This window comes from Gekko japonicus, unplaced genomic scaffold (genome assembly GCF_001447785.1).
Source record: "Gekko japonicus isolate JY-2015 unplaced genomic scaffold, Gekko_japonicus_V1.1 scaffold3, whole genome shotgun sequence".
NCBI lineage: Eukaryota > Metazoa > Chordata > Lepidosauria > Squamata > Gekkonidae > Gekko > Gekko japonicus.
Genome location: NW_015170887.1, coordinates 3013254 through 3029529, shown reverse-complemented (window position 1 = coordinate 3029529; position 16276 = coordinate 3013254). Strand labels below are relative to the sequence as shown.

Genomic DNA, 16276 nt, shown 5'->3' with positions numbered 1-16276 from the left:
GGGGGGGGGGGATTTGTTCAGTCATTGCCAATTATTTCAGTATCTATATTTGACTTCTTTTTCCCTTCCCAAATCCAACTAAAAAACCCCTATTCATCACTTGCAAAACCTTTGTTGTACACTGGGTTGCCATCTTCAGGTGAAGCCTGAAGATCTCCTAGAACTACAGTCCATTTACAAAATACAGGGATCAATTCCCCCTGGAGACAATGTCAGCTTTGGAAGGTGGACTGTAGCATCATATCCACAATCAGTTCCCTCCCCCAAACTCTGCCCTCTCCAGGCTCTGTTCCCAAACACAATTCCCCCTGGAGACAATGTCAGCTTTGAAGGGGGACTGTAGCATCATATCCACGATCAGTTCCCTCCCCCAAACTCTTCCCTCTCCAGGCTCCGTCCCCAAACACCCAAGAATTTCCCAAGCCAAAGTCAGCAAACCTGAAGAAGTTAAGAAATCAATCCATTTAATGGGGGATTAAGTATATTTTTGCATTTCCCCTCAAATACTTTAAATAGACTTTTCAACAATAGATTGTTCTGAACTGGAATTCCTTTTATTGTTAGACTTACAACAATGCTGGATACAGGCACATTGACCTATACTATAGTAGTAATGTAATGGCATGCTAGATAGCTGATTCATGACAATAAGAAATGCAGTTTGTAATACTATTCAATGACAAAATTCATATTTTATTCCTGTGCACCAGTTATGTTATATATATCCTGATGCCCTGTAGGTAGCAGAATTTGATAATGGCTTCATAGAGCCTACTGTCTACGACACATGATATCTTTTGGATGGTCAGCTAGCATAAAACCACTTATCACTGATGTTATTTAAATATTACCATGTGAGTTAAATAGCCATTGTCCACACATTCAGACATGGATCCAGTCTGTTCATACCAACTCAGCTTAAAGGGTCTTCCATACCTTAGAGATCACATTGATAACTACAATGATCCCCTTCCCAAGGTGGATACCTCAAAAGCCAGGAAGGAGAATGTGTTACAAAAGACAGCAGAAATACATTGCTGTGGAATCTGTCACAGGAGTTGCTGCCAACAAACCATCTTACATTGTTGCCCTGCCTTATTATTTATCTTTGCCAACCTGAGAAGAAAAGATAGCAGCTGAACAGATGAAATAGTTTTAATTATTTGTAGCATCATACCACTGAGAACATAGGAAACATAAAACACATTTGGGGAAGAAGAGGTGCAACCTGTGCAGAATCAACATAGCTTAAGTGTACTTAATGGAACAAGTGTCCAGGTGAAGAATACAGGAAACATAAAATTTGCAATGAGGATAGGTGATGTTTATCTTAAAAGTTCATTGTTTATCTCCCTTGTTCATTGTTTTGCAGTCTAATCAGTTCTTTAGGCCTAGTTCTGACATTTATCTGGATGGTGACATTCTCTGAGTGATAGAGGAGCAGACACCTCTTTTCCACCATGACCACAGCTGAATGTTAAATGTTCCACATGGAGGTCAAAATGCATGAAATCCTATTGGCACTATCTTCTCCCCTTTGTACAATGTGGAACAACCCCATCACTATGTATGTGGTAGAGGAGAAAAGTGTGTACCTGGTTTTTATCACCCAGTGCATTGTTGGAATTCAGCCACAAAAATTTCTAGATTCCAAGGCATCTATACCATACCATCAAAACACATTGAACAATGTATCTGTTAGGCAACAAATAAGAATTCAATAATCTCTCTGATGACTTGCAAGTTTTTACTGCGTTTGAATAAGTCTGTACTGGGTTTCAATTCCTCCTATTCTCCCCTTTTCCACCCACTCACTCCAAAAGGAGGTCTATGGCATACATAAGCTACGATTAGGGATGGATTACTGCCCTTCTACTAAATTGTCCCTTCTACTGACTGCCCTTCTACTAAGGGGTGTAATCCTGCCAAAGGGGAAGCTGAAGCCACATATCTCACTTGATTGGCCTTAATGAGATTTGTATGGGGGTGTATAGTCCTTCTACTACACTCTCCTAACTTACAGCTCTTCCAAACAAATCATTCCCTGTAACAACGCTCACTCCAACTACATAGTGTTGTTTTCTCACTTAAATTCCATAATCCATGGTTTTCAGGATCATTTTCATATTTCCTTTTCCTAGATTACAAGTGTCTAGCAGCACAGTCCTAATAGAGCTGCACCCTGCTAAGTCAATGGACTGAGAAGGGTGTAACTTTGTTTAGGACTGCACTGCAAGTCATTGAGATATAAGGTGACTTGTCCTTCATGAAATGGGTGTGTCGTGTCCTCACTACTTTCCATTGATTCCATATTTTAGCAAAACACCAATACAATGAAACACTCAACATAGGTGAGTAACCAAGGCCTCCTGAGCATGCCAACTACTGGTATGTCATTGGCTTCATTTCATGTTACTACAACATAAGTAATAACTTCCAAAAGTGGCCACTGTACTAGAATGGCAACTGGTTTCCCCATGCCCTCACCTATATCCTGTGATAACCAAACATCCTTCATATTTTAGTTACCAAATGTCTCACAGTGGCCACAGCTCATTATAAATTGGAAAAGCATCTATTCTTCAAGACTGCAAGGGAGATGACTCACCAAAAATATTTTTAATACAGAAGCATTAGTAGGAAGCACAAGCATTTCTAAAAGATGTTCTATGTAATAACCAAACATTTAACAAGCACATAATAAATAGAATGATTCTTTCTGAAAGAAAAATGATCTATACCTTTACTTCTACCTATAAGGTATGAAGTTGTATGTCCACATAAGCACAGGTACGAAGAAGTGTCCACCAGGGAGAAGGCAAGAGAAAAGAGTAGGAAGGATTAAAAAAATGTAAAAACAAATAAAAATTAGATCACTATCCACATCACCAAGAGACATTAAGCATATGAGCACAGCACAAAAGAATAAACACTGCAAAAGCACACATTAAAAATAAAAATGAGATAATCGCAAAACATGCAGCACAGATAAAAGCACCATTTCAGCTTTTTCGCTCCAACTGCATATGAAGAAAGGCAAAACTGTCATGCAATAGCAGTGTGTCAGCACTCCACAGCACTCCACATCAAATTAAAAAAACTTTAAAAAAAACAACCCTCAAAACATGTGGGAAAGGGATATCCTGTGGAAACATATTAGTTCAATATTTTCCACCTACCAGTATATGGTATAAGTAGGATGAATAAAATTGTGTAGTCTTTCTGGATACACAAATACACACTGTATTGCTATATTATATGGCCACTGTATATAATATGTATTTATAGGCACACCCATTCACACAAGTGCATTAGCAGTTTACACATACTATATAAATATTCATCAGAGTGGAAAAGTTGAGAGAATTAGCAGGAAAGAATAGTAAAGTACAGCCACAATTGCTTGACCCAGTGAGATGGATAAAGGGCAAGGTAGCAAAATGTCAAAGGTCGGTGGTTCCTAGACCATTCACTAGGCAAGAGGAAGCAAGATGAAAACCATGATTATTGATCAAAGGTAAGCCAAGGCCAAGTGAAGATAGGCTGAAGGAACTGGGAGTGTTTAGCCTTGAGAACAGAAGATGGGGGGGGGGGAGAGATCACGGTCTTCAAATACCTCAAGAGCTATCATGTTGGGAAAGTGCAAAGACTTGCACTCTGCTGCTCCAGAGGGCAAGGCTACATCTAATGGGCTTAAGTTTAATGAGTTCAACTGAAGATGTGGAGAAAGCTCCTAATAGTTAAAGAATGGTTCAGTGATGATACCCATTACCTGGAGGGGGCGCTCCCTTGCTGAAGGTCTTCAAGCAGAGACTGGAAAGCTGCCTGTCAGAAATACCCTAGATTTGAATTTCCTGCATTGAGCAGGATAATTGGAATATTTGGTCCATAAGGCTGCTTCCATCTCTAGGACCCTCTTCAAATGGGTTGCAGCTTGCAGCCAACAGACTAGTGCTGCCATACTGTATAAAACAAGTATTGCATCACAGGCTCTGTGGATGTGCATCCATTAATACAATGCTTGTGCATTAATCTACTTAGAAAAGTTTGATATTCTCATAGATTTTGCTCCTCTGTGGACCTCCCACTGACTTCAATTTTTACATCCAGCTACAGGTGGCTGGGACTTGCTGAGTGCATGGCTTACTCAATGGCAGCTTATCACACTTGACTATCCAGTCAATGAGACCAGCTGAACACTGAAGTAGGGGGTGGAGAGTAAGTGAAGAACTCCCTGGAGCCCAGCCAGCTACTATGAATAGAGAGGAATATGTTTGTAATGTAATGAGAATAGTCACAGGAACTGAGATCAGGCCTCCTGGCAGAAACCCGGATTGCTAGACTATCTTAAAATCTGGGTAAAGCACCAGTTCTCTGGTGCCCTGTGACATCATTTCCTATTAGCCAGTAATATTCATCAGTATTCCAGGTTAGTTGTGCAGATTCCACAGCATGCTGTCCATGATCTGTTTGAAAATGACTTTGGCAGGAAGCAAAGAGCATTTCTTCACTGTGATGCATATCTGGCTTACAGGTGCATTGGGAAAGCAACAGGTAGGGCTGGGTACTAGAATATGGTGTTTATTATTGCTAATCCCTTTCTGTTTCACACTGAAGTCCTTTTTATCAGATCAAGCAGCTCCAGAAAGAGAAGGTAAAGGCTATGTTGTCCTTTTATAACAATCACTTCGAAAAAGGGATATTTTTTTTTAATGGCAAGTAAAACTGAGTAGCTCTGTGGCACCTGCCTGTGCAAGGGCGTTGTGACAGTGGCAACATATATGCCTCTGTTTATGCCACTGCCACTAAAAGGTAAACTGTGCAACTCAGCCACTGGCTCTAGATTTTAACTGTAAGCTACTTTGGTAGCCAGTCTGACTGACAAGAGGAATATAAATTTTTCAGAAAAATCAACAGTATCAACACCACAGGAACAACTGCACTCCAATATGGCTTTATGGATTCTGAACAGCATCCTGGTTTCATGTTCCCAGATTATTTCCCCCTATTTCCTGAACTACCAGAAGTATATTGTCCCTGCAGATATGGGCTAAAACTAGGTTGCCAGGTCCTACCTGGCCATGGGGGAGTAGGGTTGCCAGATCCAGGTTGGGAAAGTCCTGTAGATTTAGGGATGGATCCTGGGGAGAACAGGGACCTCAGTCAGGTACAATGCCATAGAGTCTCCCCTCCAAAGCATCCATTTTCTCCAGGGGAACCAGTCTCTGTAGTCTGGAGATGAGATGTAATTTCAGGGAATCCCCAGGTCCCACCTGGCTGGCATCCCAAGCTGAAACGGAGTTCTTGAATCCCAAAATGGAAGGATCCCTTCTTTCTGTCTGCTGGGTTTGATCCAGCCAGATTTTCACTCAATCTCAGCTGAACCCCTTCCTTATTTCCACCCCTAACTCGCATAGCTTTTGTCCATGGAGGACTCATAATCCTCATGGTCCTCCATTTTTCATCAGCTGGAAAAGTTGGCTAGATCCAACCAACTCTCTTATATTCATTAGTTCTAGGGCTTTTTTAAAATGAAAAAGAGGTGCCAGAACTCTCAAAAGGGAAATAAAGTTTTCAATCTATATACTGAAAACTCATGAACTTTTAAACATTTTAAAAATAATTTTGTCAAAGAGATTCCAGAACTCCATTCCAGGGCATTCCCCCAGAATAAAAGCCCTGATTAGTTCTAATAAGCTGGAAATGTGTTAACCAGCAAGGCCAGTTGTACCTGAGACCAAAAGCTGAATGGATCAACCTCTAGCTCAGAGCACCACCTGTCTCTCTCCTCTGCCTTACTAAATGGTCCCCTGAACCTGCCATATCCAGATAGAGCTATGACATCTTAGTGGATCAAAAGACCTGTAGATCTGGCCATACCATCCCAGAAGCCTCTTTCTGTTTTCCTCTCTCCTTATGTATTTCTCCTTCCTCTACAAACCTAACATCACCATTGTGTGCCCAGCAAGACACCAATGAGCCCATTCTGCCAAATCCAATCAATGTACAACAACACCTGGGTTGAACTACAGTCTTTTTGCAGGCCAGCCTCAGGTTACCAAAATTCACCTGTTGAAACAGTGCATTCCATACATATTTGAATATTTTAATTTTGCAGATTCAAAACAGTAAGGACCTTTGGCTGCAAAGTGTCATCAAGGTATGTAAGAATCTGGGATCATGCCATGAAAACTGCCCAGAAAATGGGATCAGGCTTCTGAAGGCTGTATTTACCAAGAGGATAAACTTACCATGCCAGGTATTTATAAAAGGGTAGTGGATATGAAGAGAAGCGGTATTTTTATATTTTTCTTTAAGCGCTGCATTCATCTTATCAGCTCACTGTCAACACACCAGGCTTCCAAAGATCATTCTCCTGAGCACTGGTCACACAGCCCAAAGTTCAGCAAATGGGATGGACAGGAAAGGTGGGGAAGGAGAACACAAAGCAGTTTTACTGCTTTGGATGGGTGGGCTTATGAAAGCCAATCCCGAATTAGGAAGAAGCGTGGGTCGTCATGGCCACATTCAGCCATTGGAACAATAGGAAAGAGAAGACCTACCTTGTTCACCCATCATCAGGTGTGAAAGTCCTTTGAGAAAGAGAAAGAAAGGAAGTGAGAAAGAAAAGAAGCAGGAAATAAGAAAGATAAATATAAGACAACATGTGTATCTGCCCATTTATATAGCCCAATAACATTAGAGAACATCACATACTTGAACAGTAAGTATGGGTATCGCACTCTGTGCATGCACACACCATAGCTTCCCCTATCAAAAAGGGGATAGCTTGGTCTGCAGGTACAGAAAAGATGTCAGTAACATCCCATTGATGCCAATAAGAAAACACTCACTGACATTAATGGAATGGAATATGACCACAGTCACAGTCATAGTCACAGTCTGTGTTAAAAATATGAAAGGCAATCAGGAAGCACTCTAATATAAGGGTATGCAGTTAATCATCCTCATTTTTATTAAACAGCTTGGGTATTTACCCATAAATTTAGCCTGTATCACTGATTAAGCCATTACTGTACCCACATCATGTGCCTCTCGTAGCTTTTATTTCCAAGGTCAATACCAATGCATTTCAACTACACAAATACAGGTGCACTAGGGTGTGTGCAAACATGCACGCGCAAACATACAATCAGTGCTACCAACATACATACATACAGGGACACAGGGCTGTAGCCAGCAGTGGGGCACTGAGGGCGGCGCCCCCTATCAAATCTGCAGTGCCCCACTCCCGCCCCCTGCAGCCCCAGAAAGTTTCCCTGTGAAAGAAAAGCAAGCCCAGCAACAGCAACCTTACCTGAGGTGGCAGAGCTTCCTGGTATTGCTTTACGTAGGGCAGGGTAGAGCAAGAGGGAGGGAGGCAGGCAGGCAAAGTCAAATGCAAGGAGAGACCTTGCTGAGCAAGGAGGCATGACTTGGCTGTGCTTTTCCTGCACAGGAGACAGAGCGGTGGGGGGGAGACCAGGTACCAGGGTTCCCGGGGACTTCCTGTTGGCCAGTCACAGACCAAGATGGACTGGGGAGCATTCCGGAGGGGGGGCTTTTTGCTGGCGGTCCTGCCTTGCTTGCAACCAAGGAGCTGGTAAGATGTTTTGTTTTGTGCCTCTCGCCCTCCCTCTCCCTCGCTTTCCCTGTCCTACATAAAGCATTACCAGGAAGCTCTGCTGGAAATGCTGCTGCTTCTGCACTTGCAAAAGGCCAGTGTTGCTGGTTGCCAGTGAATGAGGAGGGAGGGGGCTGCTGTTGCTGCTATGCTGCCACCACCTCCTCTTCTCCTCGACTCATGTCCTAGTTAGATGTGCTGCTGTTTCCCCTCCTTTTCTTGAGGGTGGTGTGCATGTATAGGTGGCAGGGAAGCTCTCTGCCTGCATTTATTCATGTGGAGGGGCATGAAGAAAGGGTGTGAACTCTCATGGTTGTGATCCGGGGTGTGTGTGTGCAGGGATAGATGTGGACTGTCCCTGACTGTATCTTTGGGGTGGGGTGGGGAACCTATTCAGCTTTCTCTTTCTCTTCCATTGCGCATTTGGGTGAGGTGAAGAGCTGAGCTGGTAAGTCTCTTTCAGTGGCTTAAATGCATCTCACACTTAATTACATTAGCTCCATTAATTACATTAGTGCCCCCCCCGGCGCCCTCCCCGAAAAAATTCCTAGCCACAGGCCTGCAGGAATATATTTCACATGCACAAAAAATACATATAGATACATAGATTTATGCATATGAGCACACAACTACTATTTATGTATTTATTGGTGATATTCTTAAATCAGACATGCTGCATGTGATCAATATTTTGAGAGTTGCAGGTTCAAGAATCCCTCAGGTTTTTTCTATCAACAGCAGTTCTGAGGTTTAAATAACTGCTTTCATTTCTTCCTTTTCTTTGACCATGTTAGAAATTTAAAACTCAGATCATCCAAAGGAAATGTTCATCCAAAAGAATTCCTCTCCAAAGGGGATTAATAGCTGTAATAACAGTAAAAATCTGAATACAAATGTTTAAATTACTAAAGATTATAAAGGATTTGGGGATGGTATAAGAAACAACAGGTTTAGCAATCATGGGGTATTTTTCCCCTGGTTAAAAAAAGGAGTAGATTTGTTCTGATTGGGATCTCTCTCTCTCTCTCTCTCTTTTGTTCAACTACAACATGATTGTTCATCATATTTTTTTTACTTCATTTGGGGATACTGCTAGTCCATTTATGACTGCTTCCGCCACAGATGCCTTGGAAAGCATCAGTTGCTGGTTTAGTTCTGATGAATGCGGTAAAAGAGTTGAGGTCCAGATATATACTGAAGCAGGGGTCATTTAGTAGAAAAAGAGCTAGGGGAATGCATTAGCATAACTCATTAGCATATGCCACACCCCCTGACATCAGGGGCCCGGCGGTGGACCTGCAAGGCCGGCGGGAGTGCAAGGAAGCCCCGACAAGGCCCTCCCTGGCCCCAGGCAGGCAGGGGTGGGGAGAGGCGGGGAGGAAGCAACTTGCCCTCTCTCTTCTCCTGTCTCCTCCTGGCTGAATGAGGGCCGGAAGCGGGGCGGCCGGAAGCAGGGGGCGGGGCTTCGTCGTGTGCCCCCCCCGCACCTCACCCAGGGGAACTGCGATCCCCGCCGAATTGACCTCTGTGCTGAAGCAGAATCACACTGATCATAAATACAGAGATGTTGAAGCAATAGTAAACCACGGAGGTTTGCTAGACGTTCTATGTTTTTATGACACCCAGTTGGGGAGCAAAAAGAGGAGCAGCGATAATATAGTAATAGTACAGAAGTGGAAAGACTTATCACCTCCCAGCTTGCTTTCTACTGTTAAAAAAACTGGCTGCAATTAAACAATTGATGTACAGTAGCCAATTACTAATTGCAGAATCACTTTTAAATAATCCAACGACAGCCAAAGTTCAGTTCCTCACACTTTAGAACCATGTATGAATTCCTTGAGGACTTGCCCTACATGTGCATCATATGGGGAATTAATTATTATAATTGATTGGTCTGCCATGAACAATAGAGTCAGTGGCCTGGATCCAGCGATGTGCAAGATCTTGTGCATGAACCTATTTAGAGCAGTTCTGGTTGCACAGCCTCTTGTGCAATACCTAGCACCTTCCTCCCTATGTGTTAGAGTGCTCAGAAACTGGTTACATAAGATCATGCACAAGTGGGGATACAATAAGTTTGACTTAGCACAAGTGGGTACCATGGTCTTTTCCGTGCATTTCCCCTTGTGTAGGAGCTCTAGCCCAAGCACAAATGTTGTGCTAGATGCAGCCAACTGCGCGCAAGCAACTATATCCCCCAAATGATTCTGCCAGTGTTCTGTTAGTTCATGAGAACTTCTAGGTGTTTCTAGAGGCTACATTGTGCAAGCTGTTGGCATATGGATCACCCAGAAAACATATGTATGAGCAGGAAAGAGGACAGTCCCCATTCCAATCACTGGCATGGGCAAGAGAAGGGAGAGAAAACACTTGCACAGAGACAAAAACTCACTCCCTTCCACCCAAATGAGGAGTAGTTCTTTTATGAGATGCTTCATTCAGGGCTCCCTTCATGTTACCATTGCACCTAACTGTAAGATCTGGCAGCAGTTTGGAACTTGGACAGTGTTTCTACTTTGTGGCCCAAGAAAGACAAGTTTATTGATAGGACAGCACTACCCAAAGGATGTAGAAAATGGAACGACAAAATGAAACAGAGAAACAGCATGCTGTGAACAGCTACAACTAGGGTTACCAACTGTCCTGGAGAAGAATGCCCTGTCCATTTAATGGAGTCTTAATGTGTGGAAATGGATAGGTGAAGATTTTCATGCCATGGAGATGAATAACATCCCATCTTTCTTCTATTAAAGGAGCAGGATATTTTTATTCAGGCCAGTAGGCAGCCCACAGGAGAGTGTCCATGTTTCTTGTCTTCTGTGGTCACATCTGTTGAGAGGAAGGCCACATGTGGGAATTCCCCCACTGATTATTCTATATTCATGTTACAAAATGCTACCAAACAGAGTACATATGTAATGTTCCTTACACCATTCAATTGCCTGTTTTGCCTGTTTTGTGGGGAAGTTTCTGTCATGCCTAGAGACCTCCTGAGGAATGCCCTCTAGTCAGAGTCCCCCGTTATTCCTGTTTCTGACAAAGACAAAGCCTTTCACGGAAGATCACTTTTGACAGATTTGGGAAGAAAGGCTCCCATCTGCTGTCTGCCTTTATTCATAATAGCACAGTTGTTGTAGCAGAACAACCTGATCAAAAATAAGGATTTTTAATTATTGCCCTGTATGGCATGTGTTTTCTTCTAATGCATATTGTTTTAAATGAAATTGCATATTTGGCTTCTGGGTTTTTTTTAACTGCTGAAAACAGCTAAGTTAGAAAGGCAGGAATACAAAGCAACTGTTGTACAGCTACTCCCACATGCTGTCTCTAGATCTAGGTGGGCAGCCCTGTTGGTCTGAAGCAGCAGAACAAAGTTTAGTCCAGTGGCTCCTTTAAGACCAACACAGTTTTATCTGAGGAAGTGTATGTGCACATGAAAGCTCATACCTGTTCTAATGCTGTCTCTAGTTATTTTTTAAATGTGCATGACCAATAATAGTTGAATGTATCATTTAGAACAACTCACACATGTACAATGATCCTATTAAAAATTATGAGTGTGAAATTGTCTATTGTCAATATTCTTTGTATAGTATGAGTGCCAGTGACAAAACAGCTGAAAGATGCTTCTTTAGGGGCCCAATTCCATTACTGTCAACATATGTCTGGCACAGGAACTTGCAGTCAAATGAGTTCACCATGGGATTCACATCTTAACTGCTGAGGATTCAGATTGTTAAATGTCTCTAACAAATACCTCTCTTTTTTTGCATCCCCGGAGGGATTTTTTTTATATAAGACTACAAAACTACAAAGAAAATATAAGGGAGGGGGCTAACATCTTAGGATAAAGGATAGATAACCACACTACACAAAAAACCCAAGAGGAGGAGATCATATCCCTGTTAATTTAAATGTTATTAATAAAAGTATTAATATAACAATATACTTGTAGAGTTCTTGTTTGGCTCGGCTTCAATGTTAATATGTTAGTTGTGTGAGAGAACTTTCTGAGCATCTTCGTGTTAGTTGCTTCAAAAGGCAATTTTCAGAGTCCTTCTGCCTTTACTTCAGTTTTCTGTCTCTGAAATCATATGTAACCTTCGTTGCACCTGCACCCGTTTCTACAGCAGAGTCCTCTTCCGTTCCAGAGGTAGCAGAATTAATTGATTTTGATTCTTCCTCTTTGGATTCCTCTTCCATTCCTAGCTGTCGTCTCAGAAATTCTTTGGCTTTGAAAGTGGAGTCAATCTTTTCTCTTTTGTCGTTGATTTTAAAGATGACACCCTCTGGGATCACCCACCAGTACGAAATTCCATTGATTTGAAGAAAAGAAATTAAGTCCTTATAGCTTTTCCTCTTTTGGTGAATTTCAAATGGAATGTCTTTTAAAGTTTTAATGTTTATATTCCCCATTTTCAGTGGAGTTGCTGAAGTCGCTTTTAAAATAGCATCTCTGTCTTCTTGAGAATCTGACCACAATTTCTCCAGGGAGGCTATTTTTTTTATATAATTGGAGTATGCCCTATAAGCAGTCTCCATCTCTTTTACCAGTTCATCTGCTGTTAAGCCTATTACTGGAGCTATGATCTCGCTGAGCAGTTTTCTCAGATCCTCCGTTTGCAATTCAGGAACTCCCTAGAATCTGAGAATCATGTTGGCTTTTTCCATTTGTAGCTGTAGCAAATGGTTTTCTTGTAAGTTTTGTTTTGCTTCAACTTCCCCCATTCTTTTCTTCATTTTCTTGTTTGTGGTGTCTATCTCTTTAATTCTCTCGGTTGTTTGTTCCACCTTTTTCGCCGTTTCTACCAGCTGTAGCTGCTGGGATGCGAAGTTTTGATTCAGCGAGGTCAGTTGCTGGTTAATACCATTGAGTTGCTCCATCACCGGCTTGAGCATATCCGCTAACATTTTCATGACGTCTGCTCCCTCTTCTGGTTTTGGGCTCTGACTACCTGCCGGTTTCGCTTTAAACTTTCTTTGTGAGGCCGCCGGGGGGGTAGTTCGCTTTTAAAATGTTCCGTTTATTTTGAACTCACGTTCATTGTCAGTCATTTCTCTGACCTCACTCACAGTAAACGATATTCCACTCGATCTCCAGCACTTGTCCCAGTCAAAACAGCTTGTACCCTAAGGCCACACAGCAGCAGGACCATCAGGGTGGAGGGAAGCCTCAATTCTCCAGCATTTAGCCGTCGAAGAGGCTGCCCCTCAGAGGCCCTATGGTCTGGAGCCTTTCACAAAGGCCCCGTGTGAGTGCCACTTGAGGTGGCACCCCCCCCCCATACCGCTGGTGTGCAAGTTGCTCCCCCGAGGTCCAGGGAGGGCGACCGCCATCGCTGATCCACAAACCAGAAACCAAGTGTCTGTAACAAATACCTAATAAAGGTTCTGTGATGCTTATGGTGGTGCATAGGGTCTCAACAGGGAGTTGAGTCACTCTGTAGTCATTTTGGGTCAGGAAAATGGGAGGAAGACAAGAACTCCTTCTCCCTACATGTTGTGGTTCCAATCCAAATCAGGCTTCATGCACCTGAGAACTGACTTCTGTGGGGATCTCCTCTGACTAAGTCCCCATGGTGATCAATATAGCATGTAGTGATGATCTGAGTTGTCCATCTGAAGACCTTGGCACTTTCTTTTAACTTTCATTTCAATCCAAAGGAGAAAGTCAACACTGACCCACATGCTTGAAAGCAGATGCATCTATTAAGACAATGTGATCTTGGAGGCAGGGCACCCTAAACCTCAGAGCTTGAAGCACAACATGATTGCCACTTATTCATATATTCTTTTAAAAGGTTAGTTTTAATTGCATGGGATCTCTAAGTACCATTTTCAGGAATTAAAGTTGTCTCTCCTTTTGGGGGGGTAGAAGTGTACAGTTCCACTTTCCATATGAAAGTAAAGAATTAAGTGTTGCTAATTGCACAAAGTACTTAAGGGCCAACCCTGGATCTACATGAAGCCAGAAGGACATTTTAAAAAGTAGCATCTCAGCACAATTACATGAAAAGCACAATGTAATTAAACAGTGGCCCTCGTGTTTGAGGACTTATTAGGGGGCACTTTGGTGGGGTGGGGTAGTTACAATGAAAGCCTTGGAACTATGGCCTCTTTATGGTAGCTAATTATGCTCAGGCTCTTAGTACTAAAAGAGCAGGAAAATTAAAAACGCTAAACATAAAGGAGTAGGAGAAATGTATTTTAAAAAACCAGCTTAAAATGACAACCGATTGAGGCCGTGACGGACGATAGAGTCTTTTTTGTTCTTCTTAATTATAGCTTGTCCTGTTGCACTCAGCCAGTGCTACACTGGGTAGAGGGTTTTTTTGTGTATCAGCTGGAATAAAAAGACTGTGTTAGCATGATGGAAGACGAATGGTTCCATTTAGGCCCAGAGACTGCCATTTCTAGCTCTGAATGGCAACAGGAAAGAATTACAAAATGTAACGAACAACATGGCAAGAACTGGGCTTTATCACTCAATGCACTGCCTGCCATGCTCACTTGGTTTATTTCCATCAAACAGGGATGAGAATTGCTTCTAATGCAAACTGGGGATTTACCTGAGAGTTCTCCAGACTACACCCAGGATTTCAAAAATCTACGTACAGTTCCTCAGCTCTTATACAGAAGTGTTTAATGAAGAGCGGAAAGAACCTCACCAGCCTCACAGAGCTCCATCATAAATAAAAATGCAGAGATTCAGTGACAGAAAAACAGATAGACAAACATGTTCCCTTTGGATTCTGTTGATCAGGCTGGCTCTGTACAGATAGAAGGGAGACTTCTTCAGGTGGCAGACTAATATTGTACTGAGGATTCCCCTCTGGGGTTGGAGGGAGGGAGGTTTGGTAGTGGGTGGTTTGATTATTAGGAATATAGAGAGAGGGATCTGTGACAGGCATTTTGACCACATGGTGACTCACCTGCCTGCAGCAAAGGTAGAGGACATCATGTGCTTTTTAGATAGGCTGATAGATAGTGCTGAGGAGGAATCAGCCATTGTGGTGGATGTTAGCACCAGTGATACTGTGAAATGTAATTGTGTGGTCCTGCAGGACAAATTTGGGTTCCTTGGCAGAAAGTTAAAGGCCAGGACTTCAAAAGTAGCCTTCTCAGAATTTCTACAAGTTCCATGTGCAGAGCCAGCTAGATAGGTGCAGATCAGCACTCTCAATGCATGGATGAGAAAGTGGTGCCAGGAGGAAGGATTTGGATTTGTTAGGCCCTGGGGAAATTTCTGGGACAATCCTAACCTGTACAAAAGAGACAGGCTTTACTAGAACCAAAAGGGAGCCAGGCTGCTGTTGATTATTAATATCAAAAAGGTGGCAGAGCAGCTTTTAAACTAATCCCATAGGAAAGCCAACAAGTGCTGGGGAGCCTCTGGTTCGGGACACGTTAGTCCAAAGAAATTATTGTGTAAACACTCAGGGTAACATTGATAAAAGCATAACAGAACTTTGCAGTGAGGATAGGATTGTGAAGGAGGGCCATGCGTGGTGACAAAGGAGCAAAGAGTTGCTGGGAAGGGAAACACATTATAAGTGTCTATATGCCAATGCTAGAAGTCTCCAAGCCAAGATGGCAGAGTTGGAGTGCTTGGTGCTCAATGATAATTTAGATATGCTATCTCAGAAACATGGTGGAATGGGGAAAATCTATGGGATACAGTCATCCTGGGTACAAGCTATATAGGCAAAACAGGGCGGGTTGGGTTGAGGAGGTGTTGCATTGTAATCAAACAGGGCATAGAATAAAAAAAAAAGTTAGAAAACATCAGACGAATTAACTCCCCAAAAGAAGTGATATGGGTGGAAATACTGGGCCCTAAGGGCTACTTAAAAGTGGGGGTATACTACTGCCCACCTGATCAAACCCTTAAGGCTGATCTTGAGATAAAGAAGGAAATAAGGGAGGTGACTAGGGAAGATAAATGTTATGATACTAGGACTTCAACTACCCTCACATTGACTGGTAAACACGTGCTCAAGTCATGCTGCAGAAATGAGATTCCTAGACATCTTAAATGATTGTGCATTGAAACAGCTGGTCACAGAGCTAACCAGAGGGGTAGTGATCTTGGACTTCATTCTGAGCTGGTCTCAAAAGCTGGTGAGAAACTATAACACTTTATTTCAAAAGAGTGAACTTTACAAAAATGAGGGGAATAGTAAAATGGATGGTGAAGGGGAAACACAAGAGAGTCAATCCCTAGAGGATGCTTGGAAGCTGTTTAAAACCACAGTAATGGAAGCCCAAACAGAATGCATTCCACAGATTAGGAATGGCACTGCCAAGTCTAAAAGAAGGCCTGAGTGACTTAGCAATGAAATGGACTCTGCTACTTCCGACAAGGACTCTGCTTCCGAAAAGGGGGCAGCCCCCAAGAGAGAAGAATACCAATTGAGGATTAGAAAAGATAAAACAAAATGAAGGCTGAAGAACTCTGAATTGTGCCTTGAAGTTTTTAACGATGCTCTTGTGATTTTCTTTAAACAGTTAAATTAATGGTTTTAAAGATAAATAATATAGCTTAATCGACCATGTTCAATGTAATCTTACCATTTTAGACTAACACTGATACAAGCTTTTGTAATGATCTCCTATACTTGGGTTTTCAGTGGTTTTCTTTCCTTTCTC

The 16276-nt window shown here is 42.4% G+C and overlaps 1 protein-coding gene across 1 annotated transcript in view; it reads right to left on the bottom strand.

Annotated features, from left to right (window-relative positions):
• The window catches only part of NRXN3 (neurexin 3), a 1635269-nt gene that overhangs the window by 1548693 nt on the left and 70300 nt on the right, over window positions 1–16276 (bottom strand). Inside the window, exons 3-4 of the mRNA XM_015418345.1 lie at window positions 6564–6593; window positions 2742–2753 (exon numbers count right to left, since the gene is read on the bottom strand). Coding sequence (XP_015273831.1) covers window positions 2742–2753; window positions 6564–6593 — 42 coding nt within the window. The remainder of the gene's footprint in view (window positions 1–2741; window positions 2754–6563; window positions 6594–16276) is intronic.